The sequence below is a fragment of the Rhopilema esculentum genome, chromosome 5, assembly GCF_057945365.1.
Source record: "Rhopilema esculentum isolate cy_ngs chromosome 5, ASM5794536v1, whole genome shotgun sequence".
In the NCBI taxonomy this organism is placed as follows: domain Eukaryota; kingdom Metazoa; phylum Cnidaria; class Scyphozoa; order Rhizostomeae; family Rhizostomatidae; genus Rhopilema; species Rhopilema esculentum.
In genome coordinates, this window is record NC_142819.1 from 2187343 (window position 1) to 2213595 (window position 26253).

General features: G+C 35.8%; 3 protein-coding genes across 4 annotated transcripts in view; 1 reads left to right on the top strand and 2 right to left on the bottom strand.

Annotated features, from left to right (window-relative positions):
* LOC135689858 (transducin beta-like protein 3) overlaps positions 1–26253 on the top strand; it is a 35791-nt gene that overhangs the window by 3007 nt on the left and 6531 nt on the right. The window contains exons 4-24 of one of the 2 annotated variants that reach the window (XM_089108566.1): positions 6000–6102; positions 6339–6553; positions 6735–6876; positions 7152–7210; positions 7469–7572; positions 8143–8218; positions 8492–8545; positions 8887–8958; positions 9104–9262; positions 9573–9643; positions 9985–10063; positions 10348–10425; positions 10631–10689; positions 11438–11541; positions 11777–11848; positions 12250–12315; positions 12689–12781; positions 12915–12949; positions 13405–13472; positions 13655–13904; positions 14118–14327. In XM_089108566.1, the coding sequence (XP_088964692.1) occupies positions 6000–6102; positions 6339–6553; positions 6735–6876; positions 7152–7210; positions 7469–7572; positions 8143–8218; positions 8492–8545; positions 8887–8958; positions 9104–9262; positions 9573–9643; positions 9985–10063; positions 10348–10425; positions 10631–10689; positions 11438–11541; positions 11777–11848; positions 12250–12315; positions 12689–12781; positions 12915–12949; positions 13405–13472; positions 13655–13904; positions 14118–14264 (2106 nt within the window). In that variant the 3' untranslated portion in view covers positions 14265–14327. Of the gene's footprint in view, positions 1–5999; positions 6103–6338; positions 6554–6734; positions 6877–7151; positions 7211–7468; positions 7573–8142; positions 8219–8491; positions 8546–8886; positions 8959–9103; positions 9263–9572; positions 9644–9984; positions 10064–10347; positions 10426–10630; positions 10690–11437; positions 11542–11776; positions 11849–12249; positions 12316–12688; positions 12782–12914; positions 12950–13404; positions 13473–13654; positions 13905–14117; positions 14328–26253 lie in introns of those variants that run through there. The other variant, XM_089108565.1, reaches the window with a different exon arrangement.
* Positions 307–4172, bottom strand: LOC148960196 (uncharacterized). Its single transcript, XM_089108579.1, has 2 exons — positions 3971–4172; positions 307–3788 (listed from the first exon to the last, which is right to left on the bottom strand). The coding sequence occupies exons 1-2, from the start codon at positions 4052–4054 to the stop codon at positions 780–782; spliced, it is 3093 nt and encodes a 1030-aa protein (XP_088964705.1). The 5' UTR covers positions 4055–4172; the 3' UTR covers positions 307–779.
* LOC135689911 (uncharacterized) lies at positions 16812–22113 on the bottom strand. Its single transcript, XM_089108580.1, has 4 exons — positions 21876–22113; positions 18688–21692; positions 17552–18057; positions 16812–17263 (listed from the first exon to the last, which is right to left on the bottom strand). Exons 1-4 carry the CDS (start codon positions 22041–22043, stop codon positions 16812–16814), a joined length of 4131 nt encoding a protein of 1376 aa, XP_088964706.1. The 5' UTR covers positions 22044–22113.

The window sequence follows — 26253 nt, forward strand, 5'->3', positions numbered from 1 at the left end:
TCTGCTGACTTTTCTTTATCAGAGGCGCAATCTTTTACTGATTTTGTTCTTTCATCATTGTTGCTTTCTTCCGAAGACTGGCTGTCTTCTTCAAAGTCAGATTCGTAACTACTGGAAGAGCTCTCTTTGTTGGCCAAATTCTCTTTAGTGCTAAAGGTAAAAATTAAAAGAAGTTTATGAAACAAGTAGATTTACTCGTTTTTATTGGCATAAAATAAAGTAACATTTGACAACATGGATTATTATGTACTGATACGAATGATGGTATATAGGGATGGGCGTAGTTAAAACTGTATTGTCCTAGATATTGAAATATGATTGGGATCAGAATTGGAATAGGCACCAAAGAACCCTCCTCTTCATCTCCATTTTAAGTACTGCAAAACTAATAAAGCCACTCTCCTATTGTCAAATTTGAAATAAGCCCCATTTTTTTGTTCCGACTCATTTAATGACCTTAAAGATTCTGATGAAGATAAAGATATTTTCATTGACTAAATCTTGGTTGCAACATTCTCTATAATCAATAAATTAGAATATAAAAGGCGTCAATATTAATCTTTTTCAAAGATATTTATCAGACATCTCTTTTTTAAGCACCCTTCCCTGGAGCATAAATTACTAGATAGGTCCCCTTCTCGTGGCTTTAATCAACTTTTACGGAATATCTACAAAGATTAAATAAGGAATTTCGTGAACAAAGACGTGGACTAAGTTCATGAAGATAAAGCATGTCTACAAAATACATTTATAAACATCTTTAAAGTTCTATGTTTAACTTACTTTTCAGTTTCAACTGTCTGGTGATTCTCCATTTGACTGAGTGTTGTTTGAAGCTGGTCGCATTTTAAAAGCAATTCTTTTTTCTCGGATTTCAGCTCGTGAATCTCATCATAGGCCTTCTCTAAATCGTTCTCTGTGTTCTTGAGAATCCGAGATGTTGTCTTCTGCTTCTCTAGTTGCTTTTCGAAGACTCCCTTTCCTTGTTTCAACTCATTATTGTCTGTTTCAAGCTCTTTTGTCTTCCTCTTTAATTCAGTAACTATTCGTTCCAACTTTTTCGTTTCATCGACTATTTTTTTGTTCTCCTTGTCAAGCTGCTGGATACTTTGATTTTTTGCTTTTAATTCTTCTGCTTTTTCATCAACCACTTTAGACAACAGTTCGTTGTTTTCACTTCTTTTCTGCATCAAAAGCAGTTCTGCCTCTTTTTCTTTCAGCTTAAATTTGGCAGTTTCAAGTTCTTCCTTTATGTGTTGCTTCTGTGCTTCCAAATCTTTCTCTTTTGCTGCTGACCTTTTAGCAATCATCTCTATGTTAGCTTCAGTATCGGACAAGGTAGAGGCAAGATCATCAAATTTTCTTTGCCAATCCTCAGCTTCTTTCTTCAAAGCATCCATGCTAGATATGGCCTCATTGTCCTCACCTTTCTTAGTTTCCAGCTTTATATTGAGGACTTTAACTTCTTCTTCCAGTTTCTGTTGCAGAAGATCTTTTGCATCAAGTGTCTTCTTAATCTCATAATTATGCTTCTGGATTAGCTTTTCTCTTTCCTTCATCTCTTCAAGTTTCATAGACAGCTCTCGAAGTTTTTCGGATAGCTCGTTTTCCTTTCCAGCAACAGTTATGCGATGCTTCTGTTTTTGCTCGCAACTAGCTACTTGTTCTTTTAATTTTCTGTTTTCCGTAAGCAGTTCTTCTTTGCTTTTTGTCAGCTCATCAATTGTTGATTTAGCTTGCTCCAAATCTTTCTTAGAGTTGTTTTGCCAATGCATTTTTTCTTGTTTTGCTTGCTCTTCTGTTGTAGAAAGCTTTTTCTCAAGCATGTCACACATATTTTCTCGGTCTTTGATCTTCTTAAACAGGTCAGCTTGCTTTGCATAAGACTGTCTAATTTCTTCTTTTTTTGATTTCAACTCTGCTTTCAAATTTGAGCAGCTGCTTTCTAACTCAGTAACGCGACAATTTATTTTCGCTATCGAAGATTTTGCAGCATCTTGCTCTCTGTTTTCTTCTTGTAGCTTTTGGATTGTTTTATCCAGATCCGTAACAATGTCGGTTTGCATATCAAGCTTTTCCTTAAGATTTAAGTTGTCCTCCACAAGCTTCTTTTCTTGTGACCTTGCTTGTTGAAGCTGCTCATGTAATTTTTGACTTTCTATTTGATAATTTTGTTCCTTGGTGTGAATATCTGCCTGTATTTGTTTGATCTTCTTCATTAGATCTGATACTTGGCCTTTGGCAGACACCTTCTCTTTTTCAAAAGTCTGAATCTTTTCTTTGATATCTTTCGAACGCTCTGTTGCTTCTTGTTTCTTTGCTTCGAGATCTTTCTCCAACTTGATTATCTGAGCCTTAAGTGCAGCAACTTCATCAAGTGATTTTGCAAGGTCATCCTTAAGCATCTTGTTCTCTTCAGCCAAAGGTGCTGTTGTTACCTTGGTATTTTCCTGTATTTCCTTCAAAGATTTCTCTAATGTTTTGATTGTTGCTTCTTTTTGTTCCAAAATACTCTCTAGGTCAATGCAGCTTTTCTCCAGATCAACATTGGCATCAAGAACTTTGTCTAGCTTGTCATTGAGATCTTCTTGCTCTTCCTTAAATGATGTTTCAAGATTTTCTTTCTCCTTCAACAAACTCTCGATTTTAGAGCTTTGATTATCGAGTTGATCCATGACTGATTGAAACTTCTCCCGCTCGATGCTGTTGTCAACTTTCTCTGTGAGTTCTCTATGTTTTTCTTTCATGTCTAAGAGCTGTTTTGAGTGTGCTTGTACTTGAATCTCTGCATCTGTTAGTTTTCTTTTCAAGGAAATGTTCTCCTGTTCAAATTCGGCAAGACTTGTTTCTAATTTTCTTTCTTGCTCTTTTGTTGATTTCACATACTCCTCGTGGCTCAATTCTTCATGGAGCAGTTTTCCTTGAAGCTCTTTCAAAAGTTGTCTCAACTCTTCATTTTTCTTATTAAGGTCTTCAATCTCCCCTTTTTTAACAAGTTGATCTTTTTTTACTTGATCCATTTCTTCTTTAAACTTCAATGTTTTTTCGTCAGGATTTATGTCTTGTAATTCCTCTACTTTTATATGCAGTTGCTCGATCTCCTTGAATTTCTCTAAAATTGGTGTCTCAGAGGCATCTAGTTGCCCATTGCTTTCTTTGTAGCTGGAAAAGCTTTGAAATCGGCTTAGTTGACTTTCCTTTTCTTTCAGATTGCTTTTTAGCTCACCATTTAAAGCTTCTAAGCACTGCAGCTTTGTCTTTTTTCCTTTAAGGTCGACTTTCAGGGCCTGTTTTTCTTTTAAAAGTCTGTCAATATCATCCTGTCTGTACAGAACAACTGCTTCCAATTCAGATTGAGCTTTTTCTAATTCTGCAGCAGTTTGCTCGAACTTTTGCTTAAATTCTTTAGCTTCGAATTGATATCTTTCAATTTCATTAACAAAATCAGCTCTCATCTCTTGAAATTTTTCCTCCATGAGTTCTTGCATCAAATGATGCTGTTGTTCTGCCTCTATGACTTCACCTCTGTCCATCATGGAGTTATAGTCGGAGACAAGAGACCTGTTTTCGTCATGAAGTCGTTCAAGATCATGATGATATTTTCTCAACTTCTTTTTAATTTCTTCATTTTCTGAGAGCAGTTCGTCAATCTCAGCCTGACATTCTTCTTTGCTCTGTTTGACTTCGAGCTTCAAGCGTTTTTCAACCATCAACTCTTGCTCCAATTGCTTCATTTTCCGTTTGATCATAATAAGCTCTTCGTATTCATCTTCCTTTTGTTTTGACATCTGTTACAAAATAAATTTGGTCTTTAGACGCTAGGTTTGTTTCACAGGGTAAGGCAAGATATTTGTATGAATACTGTGAATTATTGTAAGTGACTCATTTATACATCGGAGGTGTTTCTTCATATTGAGTATTTCATACAAGGTTCATCTTGTATTTAAGATATAGAGTAGCTATCACTCACCAGCTTCTCGTTGTCAAGTTCCTCTCGCAGTTTGATTATCTGCAATTTCTGCGACTTCAGAAGACTTTCCATCGATTGCTGCATTTGTATACGTTGTTCCCTTTCATGTTCAATGACCCCTAAAATGGCATTGACGTGAAGTAATAGGAATGTCAATAATAGGAATATTGTGACGACCGGTCAAAATAATAAATTTTTTTGAAATCTTCCGCTCCTTTGAAACTAGATCGTTGAGGCACGTTAATTCACGGAAGGTACACGTGTGAAACTAGTCTATTTTCAGAAAAATTGACAAGTTTTGAAGAAAAATCTTTAAAAGAACCAATAGTTTTGGAGAAATTGAAGATTGCTCATCTCCTGTTCCGAGGCTCCTACTCATTTTTGCAAAATTAAACCACTTCATGTAATTTTGAAGATAGTAATGATTTGGTGACATTTCCTTTGTTATGAAGCAAAGTTTAGTCCCTGAAATCTCTGGAATATCTTTTAGATTGCTTATAACTGTCGAATACGCGTTATTCTGCTTACCCAGTGCAAGGTGAAGCTCATTTGTAGCTTTCTTTAGTTGCCTTTTAGCTGCTTCAAGCTCCTCTTCCAGTTGTGTTTCTTTGACCTGAGACTCAGTCAGGGTCATTTGGGCATGATCGAGATCTGCTTGCAATTTCTTTATGACCGCCTTTCTAGCATTGATCTCATCTTGAGCTTGTTTGACTCTGTGTAAAGGATGTTTAATTAAGTTAAAGTTGATTAAATTATAACATGCTAAAAAGGAGTTCATAGCTGACCAGAAGATGTTTAAAATGAATTGATTTACCTCGTGTTAAGTGACTTGATTTCGTACTGGCGAACATCGGGTCCGTTTTCAAGCCACTGATCAATTTTAGCCAAATGAAGGCCTTCTGGGGTATCCGCTGTTCTCTCGTCTTGGAAATATAGTTTCCTTCTGAGATTTTCAAGTTGGTTGAACCATACTTTGTCTAACTTTGTAGGCGTTGCACTGCTGCTTGAATGATACCCTAAATTGAGAGAAAACGTTACATTATTACTATAATTGGTAAGGAATTCTAGTTATTGTTCGTTATTGCTTACAAAATCGGGCCTTTAGATTTTTTAGATGTAGTAGTATAGAAAATTGTTAGGTTTCTACATTCAAATACCAATGTTTATCATTCGTTCGAAAATTCGATGCAGTGGTGTCTATGCAAAGGTTTCTTACCTGCTTTCATTTCGATTCTCGATTAACTTTCGTGAGACAAATTTTGCAAGGTAAATTGATCTAATATACAACGAAAGACGTACTTACCGTTAATATTTGTGGTTTGAGATGCATATCCCTTGGTATACCAACGATAACTTGCATCTGCGTTTCCATTATTGTCCTGGGAGTAACGTGGTGCGTGCACCGTCTCCTCGTGAACTTTCCGTGCAGCATGACCGTGGAAAAACCGATTCTCGCCGTTCCTCATGCATATCCAACAACGGACGCTACCGTCCGAACTGAAACTCGCCATTCCGCCGTGTGCTGTGTGCTTGTAAGAAACACAAGAACACAAAACTAAGTGCAAATCCACAAGTGGAATGCACCGATACTCACAGTTGTGAAAACTGAAGCACGATTTTATCTAATCGTGGTGCGCCCTTTTATACATGACGGTGGCCGCCTCCAGATGATTGTTACGTCAAATTGATATTTTGTTACGGGAATTGGGACGATTTTGGATGAAGTATATTGAAAGTTAACTAAAGTTAATCTAAGCTAGTGAACCTGTTATTTTTCGAAAAGCTTGCTCTGTTAAACTACAATCCTGGGCAAAAGTTGTTGGACTGGCTAGCGAATTGTAGTCCTTTTGAACAAATACGCTCCCCATCTCCCACAGTCAATGTTGATACACTTATTTCTACTCATTTCGATTGCCATTATTTGGGTAGTTTCCAGAAAACCAACATTGCTGCAAGGGTGGGGAATAACTTTAGTAAGTTAATTCGAAATGGTACTTTGAAATCATTACTTGCTTCCTTTTTTCCACAGGCAGTGGAATCTGTGATTGTTCTGCCTCGTAATAAGGAATTAGAATGGTGCACGACAGTAGAAGAGGAGCAAAATGTTAAGTTTATAACTGCTGGTGAAAAAGGTGAATATCTTTGGTCCAATTTGTTGACACTGTTATGTAAAAATTCACTCTATAATTAATCTCGGCAATATCGTCGACAAATCTTATTGGTTTTTTGTGCACTGTAAAACTTTCCATTAACCCAATTTATTGTAAACACAAGAAAGATGTCAGTTTTTGTCAAAATGTAATGGTCGCTTATCAGTCTTAAATTCTCAGATTATGACACAAGTTGACTGTTTGCATAAAATTTTCAGGCATCATTCGGGCATGGAGTGTTCGTGATGGCAAGTGCATCTTTGCCCCAGAGAGATCTGCAAATAAAGCTGTGGACAGTAATTGTGAAAACCCTGCTCCTTCATCAACGGTTATCCAGTGTGTCCTCAATGAAGCTCTTAATTGCATCGTTACTGTTTCCGATGACCAAAATATTGTCCTTTATGACTTGAATTCACTGAAAATCTTAAAACAGGTAACCTATTTCGTCGTTTTCGTCCCTTAGTTGTATCTCTACTTTCGTTGACATAATAATTCAAGCGTTTATTATTGTTTTTTCTCTCATTTTTCTATTTAAGAGAACACCCTAGCTTTTTAACATAATTAGACAGTAATCGACTCTTTCTATTTTGTTGATGAATTTTTCTCGTGTATAGTTTGTCGGACACCTGGACGAAGTTCTGGACTTAAAGTTTGTGGGGGAAGACCACTCCCTTCTCTCGATCGCATCAAACAGCCCTGATGTTAAAGTTATTGACAGAGAAACCATGGATTGCAGAATATTGAATGGACACACAGGTTTGTTTTAAATTGAGATTTTTGACAGTGGAAAAACTCAGAACTTACACTGTAGTTTTTAAAATGATTTCAAGTCTTTGGTAAAACATTAGAAAGTACCTTGTTTGTTTTTGATAAAACTGTGATTTAATGATTTTAGTGAAATAAAATCGAAGTACAATGTTTTGTGTGTATGATAGCAGAATTTATTTGCAACACCGTATAATTTAGTTTTTTTTTAATTCCTTTAGTTTGTTAGCTTGTTAATTGTGGCACATGATCATTTCCCGTTCTAGATACAATAATGGCACTAGATGCAAGTTTCGATGGCAAATACATCGCTTCGTGTTCAAAGGTAGGCTCAACACGTATTATTGGCCAGGCTTTATCTTTTTTCTATAATGTCTTCTCTATTAAATGAAGGCTTCTTTCAAATGTAGAATAGCAGAGGAGTAAATAAGCTTGATATGTAGTACTTCATTTTGAGAGGGCCTTTTTGCTTCCTAAGTAAATCATTTACTGATCTTCCAATGGCTTTATCTTGAACTTGAATTTGTTCTCACATTGATAATTAAGTCTTTTCTCCTATTTTATTTTGCTTTATTTATTAAAGGATAACAGTCTAAGGATCTGGAGACTGGGCGATGACAAAACCTTTTCATGCGTGGCCTTAGGGGTTGGCCATACGCATGCAGTTGGAACTATTGCTTGGCCGAAGTAAGTAATACAGATTTTTCTCCATAACTTGAACTTTTCTTTACCTTTTGTTGCTCACAGTATATAAAGAGAGCAGTGTTAACATTGAAATTTTTTTACTATCAAACTTTACACAGGCTTTCACATTATATGCATTATCTCTTTGAATGAGGTACGAGCTATGTTTTGCTGCTCCTATCTGCTTGTGTTTTAGTCAATATTCTTTCATCGTTTATAGAGATCAGTGTTCATTCAGTCTGTTTGCATCTCAAACCTAGGGTATCATTTGAAGTCCCTTTTGCTGTTACTCGCAAGGAGTTCCCATTTGGGATTTTGTTTTTTGCCAAGCAGGGGTACTTTGTCTACATATTATCCAGTTTATGCAACTTCATTAGATGAAATCAAACTCTATAGGTCACTGCTAGACCAGGAAGCATTTATGGATGATGTTCACCTTTAAAATCATTCAACCCATTTTTGTGTTGCTCTTGTTTGCTTTTCTTTCTGTTTAATATATTTGAAATAAACAAACATTATAAAATTATTATAATTACATTGAAGTTAAGGTACATTTTCTACTTGTTTCAACAGAAGAAGCACAGATCATTTAGTAACCGGAAGTCAAGATCTAACTCTGAAGTGCTGGAAAGTCCCACAAATATTTGAGGTGATACCATAGGTTTAAACTCTTAAGATGGAGTTAGTTAATGCAAAACAAACGCCTCTTAGAAAGCATATCAAAAATCCTGTTTTCCTTTAAAGGCAAGAAATCATTTCTGTGGGCTGAGTAAACGAAGTTTATTTTTGGGAAAAACAAAAGAATATATAAAAGTAAAAATGTTTCATGGACGGTAGAGCCTCGTCCATTAAAAAAATATTAGTTCTAACCTTATCCATTCATTGAGTTAGTCTTTATCATATCTATGAATAAATTTGACAGGATAATGGTTTATCAAAGATTCAAGCTGTGTGGACTGTGAAGGCCCATGATAAGGTTTGTCACGATATTCTTCTTCAGTTGTTCTCAGAATTTACTGCGCATGCTGTCAAACAACACAGATGCAGAAAAGTTTCAATTTTTATCGACCCAGAGCATTAAAGTGTGAATAAAATTATTTAAATACGCTTTACCCATTTTTCCTCATTTCAAAAGGAATAAATTTACTGCATAAGGATTTGATACTTAAAAAGATAAATAATTTGAAATGTATATGGCCTCTAGAGATACTGCGACAGAAAGATCTTCTACATTTCATTGCAACTTTTTTCAGGTAGTTTATTCTATATTGTGACTTCTTTTATTGAAATAAACTTCATGCAAAAATATGTTTTTAGGACATCAACTCTGTTGTGTTTTCTCCGAATGACAAACTCATCGCTTCGGGGTCTCAAGATAAAACAGCAAAGGTAGGCCTTCAAAACTTTTTTGAGACAAAGAGGAAGCTTTATCTTTGATTGGCTGGGTAAAACATTAATAACTAAAGATAATTTTGATCTGAAACATTCTTTTTGGTAGTTTTTAAATAATTCATCAGCCTCTTTTGGATTCTAGTTATGGCTTGCATCCGACGGAGGCACGTACGGGACGCTGCGAGGTCACAAACGAGGAGTTTGGTGCGCAGCGTTTTCTCCAGTCGATAAATGCCTAGCAACAGCATCAGCTGACTCGACAATTAAGCTATGGGCAATTAAAGATTTAACTTGTGTGAAGGTGGGATTGAGAAATTTGCTAATGTTTGCTTGACTTGATAAGATACTTTGGTCAGAGTAGTTGTCCTAAAGTTCACCCACGCCTAGATTAAGTTCATCCAAGCCTAGATTAAGTTCACCCAAGCCTAGATTAAGTTCACCCAAGCCTAGATTATAGACGATGTGGTAATCATCAAAACTAGAATTCAAGATGAAAAAATTTAGATATTAAAACCTATATACCCCTGAGACATATTTTTCCTTGTTAGAAACAATTGACGGAATCAAATTTTAATAGATATTGGAATTTAAAAAGCATTTTTTCGTTTTAGACATTGGAAGGTCATACCAATTCGGTGCTAAGGCTTGAATTCATGACACGTGGGATGCAGATAATATCAAGGTATTCACAAATTATTGCCTTGCTGCTGTCAATCACTAGTACATGGAACCCCCTGGAAGATTGTGCTTTTCCTTTTTAAAATAAAGAATCGGATTTTCTAAAATTTTGGAATGTCAATTATTGCAAAGCATCCCGGTATTGTTTGCCTTCCGACAATCAATCAATTTTAATTGATTTTGTTGATCAAACATTTTCTTCACCTTTCCGAGACGACTTTATTTTATACCTTTTAATGCACGAAAGCAAGTCTAGGGAATGGATAGAACTTCAATAACTTCTTTCTTTGGTAGCCTTCTCATAACCCAGTTAGCAAACGTGATTTATTTACATTTTCATTTTAGTGGATCAGACGGCCTAATCAAAATATGGAATGTGAAAACCAACGAATGCCTAAATACTCTGGATGGGCATGCAGATAAAGTGTGTTTTTCAAAGTTTACTTTGGCTTTGTAATGTAGAATCTATTAATTTCTTCAAGTCATCAATCTCTTTGTTTTAGTTAATACGATACTTTTTACAAAGCAGCTTTGCAATTTCGTTCTATCAAGTCTGTAAAGATTCTGACGTATAACTCATCGAAGTAAACAACACTTTTGATTTTTTAAATCTATTTGTAATATTGTTCTTCCTATGAAAGGCAAGTAGATTATTGAAGTTAAATAAACCTTCGACGCAAGGTCCATGAACTATAAACGATGTTTTAGGTTTGGTCGTTGGCTTTGAACAAGACTGAAGACACTCTTGTTACAGGAGGAGGAGATTCTGTGTTGAACATTTGGAAGGTAAGTGAAAATGTCACTACACTAGCAACAATGATGTTTGTTGCCTTTATATATTTCTTTCCTTGAATCATGTTCAAAGTAAGCCGTACCGTTACTTCCCATTCTTTCATCTTCGTTTCAGTTTCAATGTCACTGTACTTTGTGTTGTGACGCTGTTTCTTATGGTTCTCTAGTTGTTATCAAGGTTATTATTATTTTCTGCTAGGATGTTACAGAGGAAGAAAGATTAGAAGAAGAGGCAAAGCAAGAGAATATGATTCTGAAGTAAGCAGTTACAGATAGAAGTTAGATATAGTTTAAATAGAAAACTTCATGGGCCTATGATGTTTCTGTTTGAGTATGAAAATATTGCGGGTGACAACAGTTAGAAAGATTGTGCATAGAAAGTTTGATCTCGCTTTCAAAATAGGCTTTTTGACAGAATTGTTTTGAAAAATATCAAGTATATCGTGGTGATATACGAATAATAAGCCACCGAGATATCAAACTTCTTACATTTTTATGAGAGTTATTTTTTGAGTATCGGTAAGGGCTGAGTATTAAGTATCGGTAAGGGCTAAGTATCAAATAACTGAGATCTAAATAATTTTATTAGAATTAGTTTTACGAAGAATATTGTAGAAATTTCACTTGGGGTTGTTGTTTTAGCAAATGGGAGCAGTATTATTCACATTTGAGTGTCGATATCTTTAACATTTGGTTTTATAAACATTTGGTTTTGTTTATTGGTCTTTTAGAATTTGGGGTTTAATTTCACAATAGGAATCTTTTCACTGTTGTTTAATTGTTTTTAGGATATGTTCCACTCTTTTGATAAGTGATGACTTTCTCCATTTCTCGTACAATTAGGTAGTAAGAAAGAAAAAAATGACTTTATGGCGGAGAAAAATGAACTTTCCTTCTCTATTCTCTGCCCAGAGTTTGAAATTTCTTGGTAATTTGAGTGCATCAAATTAAATTTAAGGTGTAAGGTTGAATAAGATTGATATTTGTAATTCATTTTATCTTCAAGGGACCAAGAATTATCAAATTTGCTTGGCAAGAAGAAATTTACGAAAGCCATCGGCCTTGCGCTGTCACTTGAAAGACCGTTTACAGTGTTGTCAATTTTAAAAGGTAAGCACTTTAAAATCAGTTGGTATTCGAACAGAAAATTTCTTGACATTTTATATTGCTTGACACTTGTGTATCTCCTCTAATGAAAAGCATCGCTGAGTGGGGTCTACTAATTAAAAATTAAGGAGTGAGGGGTTCTCTACATAAGATGCCATTTTATAGTGCCAATTGCCAATCTCTACTACTTTTAAGGAATGCTTCAAATGACGTCACTTTGTTGTTCATTGCCTTTCAGAATTACTAGCTGATGCCAATGGAGAGGAGAGGCTAGCCTCAGTCTTGAGTGGGCTGCGAGACGATCAAATAGGTTGGTGAAATTTACATTGACCATTTTCTACTTTGTTCTTTTTTGTCTGTAATGCGACGTATTTCAAGGCTAGATTCTGGAGCAAACCAATAAAGAATTAAAGGCAATCAAAGAGGCTGTTTCGAACATGTTTCGTTTCTATAAGGAATTGTGACTAAACTGGCTGTTTTCAAAGTTTTGTTATTCTTGGTAAAAAAGTCATTGATGCAAACAAAACAAAGTTTGACTTCATGCTCCCCAAAGAGGGATTGGATGAAATTTGGCGATTGTCTAATCAGCGCTTGTGTCACCGAATTCTCTCAGAATTCGAATTGAAAGACGTTTTTCTGTATTTTCTTTCATTTTCTTCTTTGAATGCTTTTTTTACAAATATTCACCACTATCGCTTTTCAATTTTGAAGATTTGGTTCTCAAGTATATGCGAGACTGGAACACAAATGCCAAAAACTGCCACGCTACACAATCAGGTAATTTTCATTTTGAATCTCATCGAATATTTTTAGATTTTTTGATTCAAGCTTTATTACCCAAAAGGACCTTTTATGCTAATAAAGAAAAATGGCGATGTGATAGCAAAGTTGGATCTCTATCGAATATACGGGAATATAGCAACAAGAGTATTTGGTAATTCCTTAGCAAACTGCCTTTATTTGGTCTTGGTTTTCATTAATCACTTCAGGCAAAATGTATTTTGTGACGTCATCGTTTCCCTTTAAATTATGTGGTCACTTTCTTCTTCACGTGTTTGTTTCCCTGTGCTGACTATTTTATCCTTACTTCTTCGAAACATCACGTGGCCGATCAATAGTTGCTACCAACTTGGTTTTATTCTTCTTTCAGCACTGTCAATTATCCTGAAGTTTAAATCACCCGATGAACTGACTGAGCTGCCAGATATGAAGGACAACATCGAAGCAATTCTTCCATACACCGGTATAACAGTTTTCGTAGTTCAAGAAACCTAATATACATACTATGCTGGTTTTCTTTGTTTGTTTTATTAAGAACTTCTATTTCTTCCTTTTGATTGTATCTCATTTTTTCTAATTGGTGACTTTTAATTTAGAACGGCATTTCAATCGGCTGAATCGCCTTTTACAGGTAAGATACGCATTTTTGTGTCTACAATATTAATGTTGTGAAAAGTAGTATGATATTTTCAGTCTTTCAAACAGTTTTTATATCGTTTCAATATAATTTGCTGATGGCCTAAGATCAATTATGCACATTAAACATAAAAATATAACTTAAACATTAAAAGATTGTACCTTCTCACATTTCAAATAAATTCTGCACCATTCTCCCGCTAATACAATACCCTTATTGATACATATATGCACTCAATTTTCTACTATAAAACAAAACAGACTTTGTCAAAATTTATTGACCTCTGCATATTTCTTTACTAAATATAAACTGAATAGAAAATTGAAATTTAAAATCAATGATTCACTTAAGTCTGATAACATAAATCAAAAAACTGAAATTGCTTCATAAAATTCCAATTAAATTCATGTCAAAGAGCATTAGCATTACTCTTCCGTCTGTTTCTGCAGCAATCGGCATTTCTCGAATACACATGGGAATCGATGCGACTTTCTGTCAAGGATGTCGACACTAAAGCGTGAGTGAATAAGATTTGTTTCTTGTGACTTCATTAGTTACCATGCCCTTAACTACCTTTCGCAAAAAGTTGAAATGGTGTTTTCGCAGTCTAGTGCACACCTGTGCAGAAAAACAGGGAATTTTCAGTTTAATTACTACCCACTTATTCCGAGGAGCCAAGTTGTCCTTTTCTTCCCCTAGATCTGAGCAGTTGGAAAACGATGAAGAAATGAATGCTGAAAACGAGAGCCATATATCCGTTGGCCAAGCTTCTAACCAGCAAACAGAACATCTCAGTGATCTCATCGCTATGGATACATGGGATCAGCACCAAAGTGAGGCTGCAGATGGAACGGAGGAGACGATTCATGAATCTAAAACCCAAAATAGTGAGCCCTGTGAAGGAGATTCTCTGTTAGAAGCAGAACCAAGTCAAGAAGAAAACAAGGAGGTAATTATAGTTGAAAGTGACGCAACGATTACATCTGCATATTTCGTTACTTCAAATAACATATTTATATTCTTAAAAAATATGTTTTGTAGAAAGACTTTGAGTTGCTATATGTTATTCCTTCTCTTGTATTAATTCTCCAATATTTTTTGAAATAATTAACCTTGCTTTTCAAACTCCTTTGTATTACTAACTTTTATCCTTTGGTTTTAGAACCACAAAACTACGATAGTTAGAGATGAAAGTTTGATTGAAAAAACCCCTGGCCCAGGGAAGAAGAGAAGGACTTCAGAAATAGGAAAACATTTAAAAACTGGCATCGCAAAGAAAGTAAAAACGAGAAAGAATAAACCCCTTTGATGTATTCATACTGAAGTTGGTTTTTAGGAGTAAAATTCTTTTAGAAGAAAGACATCTACTTTATGCATTACGGTATTATCTTTGCAAATATTTTCATTTATGTGATACCAATGTTTACAAAGAAAACCTTCCTATTACACCATTCACACGCCTGACAGTTAACTTCAAAAATGCATCCAGCTATACATCAGAAAGGTTTGCTGATGGAAAATCCTATTTTTGTTTGCTTGGAATCATTACTCACGCATACTTGACAACTTGCTTTGCGGAGGAGACAAAGTCAAAGGACTCGGTCAATCAATCCTAAACACAATCTCGCAGTCCATTTTTGATCCGACAACAGAGTGAAAATGTGTTGCATATGAACGTTCGCATTTTTTACACTGCAATATGATTTTAGCTAATCACATCGCTATATTGGGCAAACTGCAATGTGCAGTATCTTATTTAGTGTTCTCGCAGTGCAGTAAAGTACATTACTAGGAGAAGGTAGATTTATGCTGAGTATAGTGGATTTTGCCCAGTAGTGTGGGGGGCATAGAGCCTTCCCTATATTCTATACAAAATGAACGTTTCAGTTGTTTTCGTTTTCATGGCTCCTTAAATACCAATTTCTCTACCTTGTCTACCTGTTACTTGAGTAGAAAAATATAAAGATATGGAATTTAGATTAATGATATTTTGCCAGATTTGCCAGCAAGACTTTTCAGTTAACTAGAGGGCTATTAAGGTCACACATGAATCCAAATTTCAAAAATTGATATCGGTACAATCAAAGATTTGATCCTGGTGGAAATTAGCTATGATATTTTAGAATTGCCCAAAAAAAGAGGAAGGGGCGCAGCTCCCCTTCTGCTCCCCTGAGCCCCCCCCCCCTATTAAGAAAACTTTTTTTTTCTGAGATAATACTTGTACTGCATATTATACTTTTCTGTTTCGACATCAATTCATTCAAGGAACAATCAAAACGAGAAATAAATGGAGAAGCAACGCTTTATAGAATCGATTCTTATTAGAAGAAGATTCTATCTATTGAAACATATTGATCAGGTATATCAAACAATTGCTACAAACTAACGCCAATAAAAAGATTAATATTCTGTCAAATTTTTCTTTCTCACATATGCAAATGGTGCTGTACGAGGCAGATCCCAGTATGCAATGACAGTTGTGTGGCCTCCTCTCCCATTTCCGTGCCCCTTGTTTGATAACTAGGTGATGTAATAAAAGGAAGAGGTGCTGGAGCAGCAAATGATCTAATGCTAACAAGGGGGATAGATGTTCCCAAAATTGGAATCTTCTTTTTGAATGACCCCGATGCCTACCAAGTCTGTTCCATTGTGATGGCGAATTACAGAATTACAGAATTACATCTGTAAAGAATCGAATAAATTGAAAGCTAATAAATTTCGTGTTGAAAGCTAATAAACAAAGAGTCATATCTTCGAAAATGATGCAGAACTAACTCTTTGTTCTTTAGTTTTTATCCGTTTGTGATTTGGAAAAGTGAAACTGTTTTCTCAAAACCTAGCTGGCATCCAGAAAACTGATGCTGCTTGAAAACTGAAAACTGAAGCGGTTTCCTGAGAAGGGTGGAGCTCGGTCATTTGCGCATAGATAACTGGATAATTTTACATTTTGTTTATTTTTTCAGCGGAATTTTGATATTACTAATGGGTTTATTATAGATAACAAGCAGTCAAGAATCTAGACATGGAAAATCACTTGAATATGTACACCCACCACTTCAACTATTAGTTATATTAGCACAAGGTGAATGTATTATTGTTTCATTTTCCTAAACGCATTTAGACGCTAAAAGGCCACTACAGTAATGTGACTTATCTATCCTTTAAATGGAGCTAGGGATCTAGGAGTAGAAGAGTAGTAAAGATAATATCATTGGACAACAAGGTCAGTACGGGCGATTGAATGAAATGAACTTTGAAAATAATATGAAGAATCTATACTGTTGGATCACAAAAATAACAAATGTCAAAACTAAATGTTAACTATTCAATGGTCCTAACAGCTTTATGACTTAGTATTCTGTGTTGAATCTATACTTTGTAGCATTTACCGTACAATTTTGTTTACTACAGTGCTGGACGTGACAAAGTTGTAATATTGTGGGATCTTGCCACAAGGAAATCATTAAAAACTTTTCCAGTCTATGAGGTAAGGCTTGTTTCTTTTAACGAATGGTAACAACGTAATTGAACAGCCCTTAAATTAAGCGAGATTTTTAGTTCTGAATTGAAGTAAATATTTTGTTAAATGTTTCGTTTATTGCTCCTCTATTCCTTCTTCCAATCCCTGTTGGAGGTTCGAGGCCCGATATGTTTTTTTTGATTTGCCAAACAAGAAAAATTGTTTTCAATAAGTAAAGAAGCCAAGACTTAAGCAAGAAGGAGTCATGTTTTTTGACTGAAAAATCTTTGATACACAAACTTAATTTTATATACAAATGTTTAAAAATGCCAGCTACAAAAGACTTATTGAGATATTTAGAATTCGACACATCAAATAATTGGAAAGTAAAGTATATTAAAATTTTGGTTTCTTGAAATTGCGTAAAGAGGGCAACGATCTTGGTTTTGCCCGAAGTGCAGGCAACAGCATGTTTCTTCCTAGTGGTTTTGGTGACGTAAGAGATGGACTAAACAAAAGTCCACTTTGCTGTGGTTTGATGCCAGTGTCTGAGTCGCTGCCTGAATCTGAGGGGCTTGATGCGTCTAATGAACTGGAACTCCCAATGGCCTTTTTGGTTTTTTTGTCACCTTTGCTTTGGCTCTCGTCACTCATTTCGATATCTGATATCAGATCATCGATTTCAACATCGTCGTCAAAACCCAAATCTTTAGCCATCTGCTTTTGTTTTGATGGGATTTTTGTGATCTTTGCAGATGATTTTGTCTTTTTTGTCTTTTGTTTTGCCACGAACGAGCTAAGCATGTCATCTTCCTCTTCATCAATTCCAAACTTGTTTGAACTAACTTCTGTCAAAAGGAAATGGTAAAAAAGATCATTCAAATCTACAAGAACAATTCTTTGCCAATTCTTAATTCAGAAAATGTTTTTGCTGAAACTAATTGTTAAAATGCTTTTAATTTCTTTATTATCGTTTCAGTGTCGCACTGATGATGCATATTTTTTGACAAGCAAATACAGCCTCAAATTGTTCGCTGATCAACTATAGCTGTCATTAACATTAATAACAATACAAAAATATACAGACAAGATGACAACTACCACAAGTATTCCATTTCTATTTCCAGTTTTCATACTTTTTGAAGTATCACAAATATCATTATCCTGACCTTCTTTTTGCTCTTCTTTTCTCACGTGTGCTCTTTCTGCAGCGTGGTTTTTGTGAGAATTAACTCCATTGGTGTTCTTTTCAGCTGGAGTACAGTCCTTGACGGGGGTATCTCCAAGTTTCTTCTCTTGCTTTTCATCTTCCTCCAGTGGCTCTATAGCCTCAACAAAATCATATTCATCGAGATGGTTGGCAAGATAATCTTCTTCTACTGTAATGTCTTCAGTGACATTATATTCGCCCTCAAATTCCATAATTTCTTCGGATATGTCCAAAAAGGCGTCATCGTCGCCAAAAGTCACATCTTCCTTTTCACTCGATTTTTCTGCTGACTTTTCTTTATCAGAGGCGCAATCTTTTACTGATTTTGTTCTTTCATCATTGTTGCTTTCTTCCGAAGATTGGCTATTTTCTTCAAAGTCAGATTCGTAACTACTGGAAGAGCTCTCTTTGTTGGCCAAATTCTCTTTAGTGCTAAAGGTAAAAATTATAAACGTTTATCAAACAAGTAGATTTACTGGTTTTTATTGGCATAAGATAAAGTAACATTTAACAACATGGATTAATATGTACAGATACGAATGATGGTATATAGGGGTGGGCGTAGTTAAAACTGTAATGTCCTAGATATTGAAATATGATTGGGATCAGAATTGGAATAGGCACCAAAGAACCCTCCTCTTCATCTCCATTTTAACTACTGCAAAACTAATTAAGCCAATCTCCCATTGTCAAAATGTGAAATAAGCCCCATTTTTTTTCCGACTCATTAAATGACCTTAATGATTCTGATGAAGATAAGACATTTTCATTGACTAATTCTTGGTTGCAACATTCTCTATAATCAATAAATTAGAATATAAAAGGCGTCAATATTAATCTTTTTCAAAGATATTTATCAGAGATCTCTTTTTTAAGCATCCTTCCCTGGAACATAAATAACTAGATAGGTCCCTTCTTAGTGGCATTACTCAACTTTTACGGAATATCTACCAAAAAGAAATAAGGAATTTCGTGAATAAAGACGTGGACAAAGTTCATGAAGATAAAGCATGTCTACAAAATACATTTATAAACACCTTTAAAGCTCTATGTTTAACTTACTTTTCAGTTTCAACTGTCTGGTGATTCTCCATTTGACTGAGTGTTGTTTGAAGCTGCTCGCATTTTAAAAGCAATTCTTTTTTCTCGGATTTCAGCTCGTGAATCTCATCATATGCTTTCTCTAAATCGTTCTCTGTGTTCTTGAGAATCCGAGATGTTGTCTTCTGCTTCTCTAGTTGCTTTTCGAAGACTCCCTTTCCTTGTTTCAACTCATTGTTGTCTGTTTCAAGCTCTTTTGTCTTCCTCTTTAATTCAGTAACTATTCGTTCCAACTTTTTCGTCTTATCGACTAATTTTTTGTTCTCCTTGTCAAGCTGCTGGATACTTTGATTTTTTGCTTTTAATTCTTCTGCCCTTTCATCAACCATTTTAGACAACAATTCGTTGTTTTCACTTCTTTTCTGCATCAAAAGCAGTTCTGCCTCTTTTTCTTTCAGCTTAAATTTGGCAGTTTCAAGTTCTTCCTTTATGTGTTGCTTCTGTGCCTCCAAATCTTTCTCTTTTGCTGCTGACCTTTTAGCAATCATCTCTATGTTAGCTTCAGTATCGGACAAGGTAGAGGCAAGATCATCAAATTTTCTTTGCCAGTCCTCAGCTTCTTTCTTCAAAGCATCCATGCTAGATATGGCCTCATTGTCCTCACCTTCCTTAGCTTCCAGCTTTAAGTTGAGGACTTTAACTTTATCTTCCAGTTTCTGTTGCTGAAGATCTTTTGCATCAAGTGTCTTCTTAATCTCATAATTATGCTTCTGGATTAGCTTTTCTCTTTCCTTCATCTCTTCAAGTTTCATAGACAGCTCTCGAAGTTTTTCAGATAGCTCGTTTTCCTTTCCAGCAACAGTTATGCGATGCTTCTGTTTTTGCTCGCAACTAGCGACTTTTTCTTTCAGTTTCATGTTTTCAGTAAGCAGTTCTTCTTTGCTTTTTGTCAGCTCATCAATTGTTGATTTAGCTTGCTCCAAATCTTTCTTAGAGTTGTTTTGCCAATGCATTTGTTCTTGTTTTGCTTGCTCTTCTGTTGTAGAAAGCTTTTTCTCAAGCATGTCACACATATTTTCTCGGTCTTTGATCTTCTTAAACAGGTCAGCTTGCTTTGCATAAGACTGTCTAATTTCTTCTTTTTTTGATTTCAACTCTGCTTTCAAATTTGAGCAGCTGCTTTCTAACTCAGTAACGCGACCATTTATTTTCGCTATCGAAGATTTGGCAGCATCTTGCTCTCTGTTTTCTTCTTGTAGCTTTTGGATTGTTTTATCCAGATCCTTAACAATCTCAGTTTCCATATCAAGCTTTTCCTTAAGATTTATGTTGTCCTCCACAAGCTTCTTTTCTTGTGACCTTGCTTGTTGAAGCTGCTCATTTAATTTTTGACATTCTATTTGATAATTTTGTTCCTTGGTGTGAATATCTGCCTGTATTTGTTTGATCTTCTTCATTAGATCTGATACTTGGCCTTTGGCAGACACCTTCTCTTTTTCAAAAGTCTGAATCTTTTCCTCGATATCTTTCGAACGCTCTGTTGCTTCTTGTTTCTTTGCTTCGAGATCTTTCTCCAACTTGATAATCTGAGCCTTAAGTGCAGCAACTTCATCAAGTGATTTTGCAAGGTCATCCTTAAGTATTTTGTTCTCTTCAGTCAAAGGTGCTGTTGTTACCTTGGTATTTTCCTGTATTTCTTTCAAAGATGTCTCTAATGTTTTGATTGTTGCATTTTTCTGTTCCAAAATACTCTCTAGGTCGATGCAGCTTTTCTCCAGATCAACATTGGCATCAAGAACTTTGTCTAACTTTTCATTGAGATCTTCTTGCTCTTCCTTAAATGATGTTTGAAGATTTTCTTTCTCCTTCAACAAACCTTCGATTTTAGAGCTTTGATTATCGAGTTGATCCATGACTGATTGAAACTTCTCCCGCTCGATGCTGTTGTCAACTTTCTCTGTGAGTTCTCTATGTTTTTCTTCCATATCTAAGAGCTGTTTTGAGTAGGCCTGTGCTTGAACCTCTGCATCTGTTAATTTTCTTTTCAAGGAAATGTTCTCCTGCTCAAATTCGGCAAGACTTGTTTCTAATTTTCTTTCTTGCTCTTTTGTTGATTTCACATTCTCCTCGTGGCTCAATTCTTCATGGAGCAGTTTTCCTTGAAGCTCTTTCAAAAGTTGTCTCAACTCTTCATTTTTCTTATTAAGGTCTTCAATCTCCCCTTTTTTGACTAGTTGATCTTTCTTCAATTGATTCAACTCTTCTTTAAGCTTTAATGTTTCTTTGTCAGGATTTATGTCTTGTAGTTCCTCTACTTTTATATGCAGTTGCTCGATCTCCCTGCATTTTTCTAAAATTAGTGTCTCAGAGGCATCTAGCTGCCCATTGCCGTCTTTGTAGCTGGTGAAGTTTTGAAATTGGCTTAGTTGACTTTCCTTTTCTTTCAGATTGCTTTTTAGCTCACCATTCAAAGCTTCTAAGCACTGCAGTTTTGCCTTTTTGCTCTTAAGGTCGACTTTCAGGGCCTGTTTTTCTTTTAAAAGTCTGTCAATATCATCCTGTCTGTACAGAACAACTGTTTCCAACTCAGATTGAGCTTTTTCTAGTTCTGCAGCAGTTTCCTCAAACTTTTGCTTGAATTCTTTAGCTTCGAATTGATATCTTTCAATTTCATTACCAAAATCAGCTCTCACCTCTTGAAATTTTTCCTCCATGAGTTCTTGCATCAAATTGAGCTGTTGTTCTGCTTCTATGACTTCACCTCTGTCCATCATGGAGTTATAGTCGGAGACAAGAGACCTGTTTTCGTCATGAAGTCGTTCAAGATCATGATGATATTTTCTCAACTTCTTTTTGATTTCTTCATTTTCTAAGAGCAGTTCGTCAATCTCAGCCTGACATTCTTCTTTGCTCTGTTTGACTTCGAGCTTCAAGCGTTTTTCAACCATCAACTCTTGCTCCAATTGCTTCATTTTCCGTTTGAACATAATAAGCTCTTCGTATTCATTTTCCTTTTGTTTTGACATCTGTATGCAAGAGAAATTTGGTCTTTAGACGTTAGGTTTGTTTCACAGGGTAAAGCAAGATATTTGTATGGATACTGTGAATTATTGTAAGTGACTCATTTATACATAGGAGGTGTTTCTTCATATTGAGTAATTCATACAAGGTTCATTTTGTGTTTAAGATATAGAGTAGCTATCACTCACCAGCTTCTCGTTGTCAAGTTCCTCTCGCAGTTTGATTATCTGCAATTTCTGCGACTTCAGAAGACTTTCCATCGATTGCTGCATTTGTATACGTTGTTCCCTTTCATGTTCAATGACCCCTAAAATGGCATTGACGTGAAGTAATAGGAATGTCAATAATAGGAACATTATGACGACTGGACAAAATAAAAATGTTCTGTGAAATCTTCCTCTCCTTTGAAATTAGATCGTTGAGGCACGTTAATTCACGAAAGAAAAACGTGTGAAACTAGTCTTTTTTCAGAAAAATTGACAAGTTTTGAAGAAAAATCTTTAAAGGAACCGATAGTTTTCGTGAAATTGAAGGTTGCTCATCTCCTGTTCCGAGGCTCCTACTCATTTTTGCAAAATTTAACCACTCCATTTGAAGCGAGTAATGATTTGGTGACATTTCTTTTGTTATAAAGCAAAATTTAGTCCCTGAAATCTCTGGAATATCTTTTAGATTGCTTATAACTGTCGAATACGCGTTATTCTGCTTACCCAGTGCAAGGTGAAGCTCATTTGTAGCTTTCTTTAGTTGCCTTTTAGCTGCTTCAAGATCCTCTTGCAGTTCTGTTTCTTTGACCTGAGACTCAGTCAGGGTCATTTGGGCATGATCGAGATCTGCTTGCAATTTCTTTATAACCGCCTTCCTAACATTGATCTCATCTTGAGCTTGTTTGACTCTGTGTAAAGGATGTTTAATTAAGTTAAAGTCGATTAAATCATAACATGCTAAAAAAGAGTTCATAGCTGTTAAGTGACTTGATTTCGTACTGGCGAACATCGGGTCCGTTTTCAAGCCATTGATCAATTTTAGCCAAATGAAGGCCTTCTGGGGTATCCGCTGTTCTCTCCTCTTGGAAATATAGTTTCCTTCTGAGAGTTTCAAGTTGGTTGAAACATGCTTTGCCTAACTTTGTAGGCGTTGCACTGTTGCTTGAATGATACCCTAAATTGAGAAAAAACGTTACATTATTACTATAATTGGTAAGGGAATTTGGTTATTGTTCGTTATTGCTCATAAAAACAGGCCTTTAGATATTTTAAATGCAATAGTATAGAAAATTGTTAGGTTTATACATTGAAATACCAATGTTTATCATTCGTTCGAAAATTCGATGCAGTGGTGTCTATGCAAAGGTTTCTTACCTGCTTTCATTTCGATTCTCGATTAACTTTCGTGAGACAAATTTTGCAAGGAAGATTGATCTAATATACAACGAAAGACGTACTTACCGTTAATATTTGTGGTACGAGATGCATACCCCTTGGTATACCAACGATAACTTGCATCTGTGTTTCCATTATTGTCCTGGGAGTAACGTGGTGCGTGCAACGTCTCCTCGTGAACTTTCCGTGCGGCATGACCGTTGAAAAACCGATTCTCGCCGTTCCTCATGCATATCCAACAACGGACGCTACCGTCCGAACTGAAACTCGCCATTCCGCCGTGTGCTGTGTGCTTGTAAGAAACACAAGAACACGAAACCAAGTGCAAATCCACAAATGGAATGCACCGATACTCACAGTTGTGAAAACTGAAGCACGATTTGTCTAATCATGATGCGCCCTTTTATACATGACGGTGGCCGCCTCCAGATGATTGTTACGTCAAATTGATATTTTGGTACGGGAATTTGGGACGATTTTGGATGAAGTATATTGAAAGTTAACTAAACTTAATATAAGCTAACGAACCTGTTATTTTTCGAAAAGCTTGCTCTGTTAAACTACAATCCTGGCCAAAAGTTGTTGTAATGGCTGGCGAATTGTAGTCTTTTTGAACAAATGCGCTCCCCATCCCCCACAGTCAATGTTGATACACTTATTTCTACTCATTTCGATTGCCGTTACTTTGGTATTTTCCAGAAAACCAATTTTGCTGCAAGGGTGGGGGGTTTTGATAACTTTATTGGGGTAAAGTTGCAGTTTTATTGGGTTTCTTCTCAAGTCCACTAACCTTTTGGCCAGGATTGTAGTTGCATCAAGACCCCGTTTACACTACAGAAAAAAAGAACGGAACTCTTTGGTTCTGTGCCTGAAAAAGCGATAATAGGCCTTGTGTTTACTCTAGGCATCTTGGAATCGTGCTAGTTTGAGAAGGCTTCTTTGGTTTCTCTGTCGCTAACATGCAAAGCACTTGTTTTCTTTAATGTAAACGGCTAGGAACGGAACGTGAGGGGGGGGGGGGGGGTAACTTTAGTAAGTTAATTCGAAATGGTACTTTGAAATCATTACTTGCTTCCTTCTTTCCACAGGCAGTGGAATCTGTGATTGTTCTGCCACGTGACAAGGAATTAGAATGGTGCATGACAGCAGAAGAGGAACAAAATGTTAAGTTTATAACTGCTGGTGAAAAAGGTAAATATCTTTGGTCCAATTTGTGGACACTGTTGTGTAAAAATTCACTCCATAATTAATCTCTGAAACATCGTCGACAAATATCATTGGTTTTCTGTGCACTGTTAAACTTTCCATTGACCCAATTTATTGTAAACACAAGAAAAGATGTCAGTTTTTCTCAATATTTAATGCTCGCTTATCAGACTCGAAATTTTCAGAGTATGACACAAGTTGACTGTTTGCATCAAATTTCCAGGCATCATTCGGGCATGGAGTGTTCGTGATGGCAAGTGCATCTTTGCCCCAGAAAGATCTGCAAATAAAGCTGTGGACAGTAATTGTGAAAACCCTGCTCCTTCATCAACGGTTATCCAGTGTGTCCTCAATGAAGCTCTTAATTGCATCGTTACTGTTTCCGATGACCAAAATATTGTCCTTTATGACTTGAATTCACTGAAAATCTTAAAACAGGTAACTTATTTCGTCGTTTTCGTCTCTTAGTTGCATCTCTACTTTCGTTGACATAATGTTTATTATTGTTTTTTCTCTCATTCCGTATATTTAAGAGAACTCCCTAGCTTTTTTAACATAATTAGACAGTAATCGACTCTTTTTATTTTGTTGATATATTTTTATCGTATGTAGTTTGTCGGACACCTGGACGAAGTTCTGGACTTAAAGTTTGTGGGGGAAGACCACTCCCTTCTCTCGATCGCATCAAACAGCCCTGATGTTAAAGTTATTGACAGAGAAACAATGGATTGCCGAATATTGAATGGACACACAGGTTTGTTTTAAATTGAGATTTTTGACAGTGGAAACGTTTAGAACTTCCATTGTAATTTTTGAAGTGATTCTCTTTTGAAGTCTTTGGTAAAACATTAGTGAGTGCCTTGTTTGTTTTTGGTAAAACTGCGATTGAATGATTTTAGTGAAATAAAAGCAAAGTACAATGTTTTGTGTGTATGATAGCAGAATTTATTTGCAATACTGTATACTTTGGTTATTTAATTTAATTCCCGTAGTTTGTTAGCTTGTTAATTGTGGCACATGATAATTTCCCGTTCTAGATACAATAATGGCACTAGATGCAAGTTTCGATGGCAAATACATCGCTTCGTGTTCAAAGGTAGGCTCAACACGTATTATTGGCCAGGCTTTATCTTTTTTCTATAATGTCTTCTCTATTAAATGAGGGCTTCTCTCAAATGGAGAATAGCAGAGGTGTAAAAAAGCTTGATATGCAGTACTTCATTTTGAGAGGGCCTTTTTGCTTCCTAAGTAAATCATAATTCATTAACTGATCTTCCAATGGCTTTATCTTGAACTTGAATTTATTCTCACATTGATAATTAAGTCTTTTCTCCTATTTTATTTTGCTTTATTTATTAAAGGATAACAGTCTAAGGATCTGGAGACTAGGCGATGACAAAACCTTTTCATGCGTGGCCTTAGGTGTTGGCCATACGCATGCAGTTGGAACTATTGCTTGGCCGAAGTAAGTAATGCAGTTTATAGAGAGCAGTGTCTGGATCTTTTCTCTATGACTTGAACTTTTCTTTACCTTCTGATGCTCAGAGTATATAAAAAGAGCAGAGATGTAAAGAGTAACATTGAAGTTTTTTTACTATCAAACTTTACACAGGCTTTCACATTTAATGCATGACCTCTTTTCTAACCCAAAACCTCTCTGAATGAGGTACGAGCTTTGTTTTGCTGCTCCTATCTGCTTGTGTTTCAGTCAATATTCTTTCATCGTTTATAGTGATCAGTGTTCATTCAGTCTGTTTGCATCTCAAACCTAGTGTAACATTCGAAGTCCCTTTTGCTGTTACTCGCAAGGAGTTCCCATTTGGGATTTTGTTTTTTGCCAAGCAGGGGTACTTTGTCGGCAAATTATCCCATTTTATGCAACTTCATTAGATGAAATCAAACTCTATAGGTCATTGCTAGACCAGAAAGCATTTATGAATGATGTTGCACCTTTAAAATCATTGAACACATTTTTGTG

Bases quoted from the DNA above. Each gene is read 5' to 3' on its own strand.
- LOC148960196 (XM_089108579.1), bottom strand. From the start codon at position 4,054: ATGCAGCAATCGATGGAAAGTCTTCTGAAGTCGCAGAAATTGCAGATA. The intron at 3,789-3,970 runs GTGAGTGATAGC...ATTTTGTAACAG, and splicing joins AACTTGACAACGAGAAGCTG to ATGTCAAAACAAAAGGAAGA.
- LOC135689911 (XM_089108580.1), bottom strand. From the start codon at position 22,043: ATGTTCCTATTATTGACATTCCTATTACTTCACGTCAATGCCATTTTA. The intron at 21,693-21,875 runs GTGAGTGATAGC...TCTTGCATACAG, and splicing joins AACTTGACAACGAGAAGCTG to ATGTCAAAACAAAAGGAAAA. The intron at 17,264-17,551 runs GTATGAAAACTG...TCCTTTTGACAG, and splicing joins TATTTGTGATACTTCAAAAA to AAGTTAGTTCAAACAAGTTT.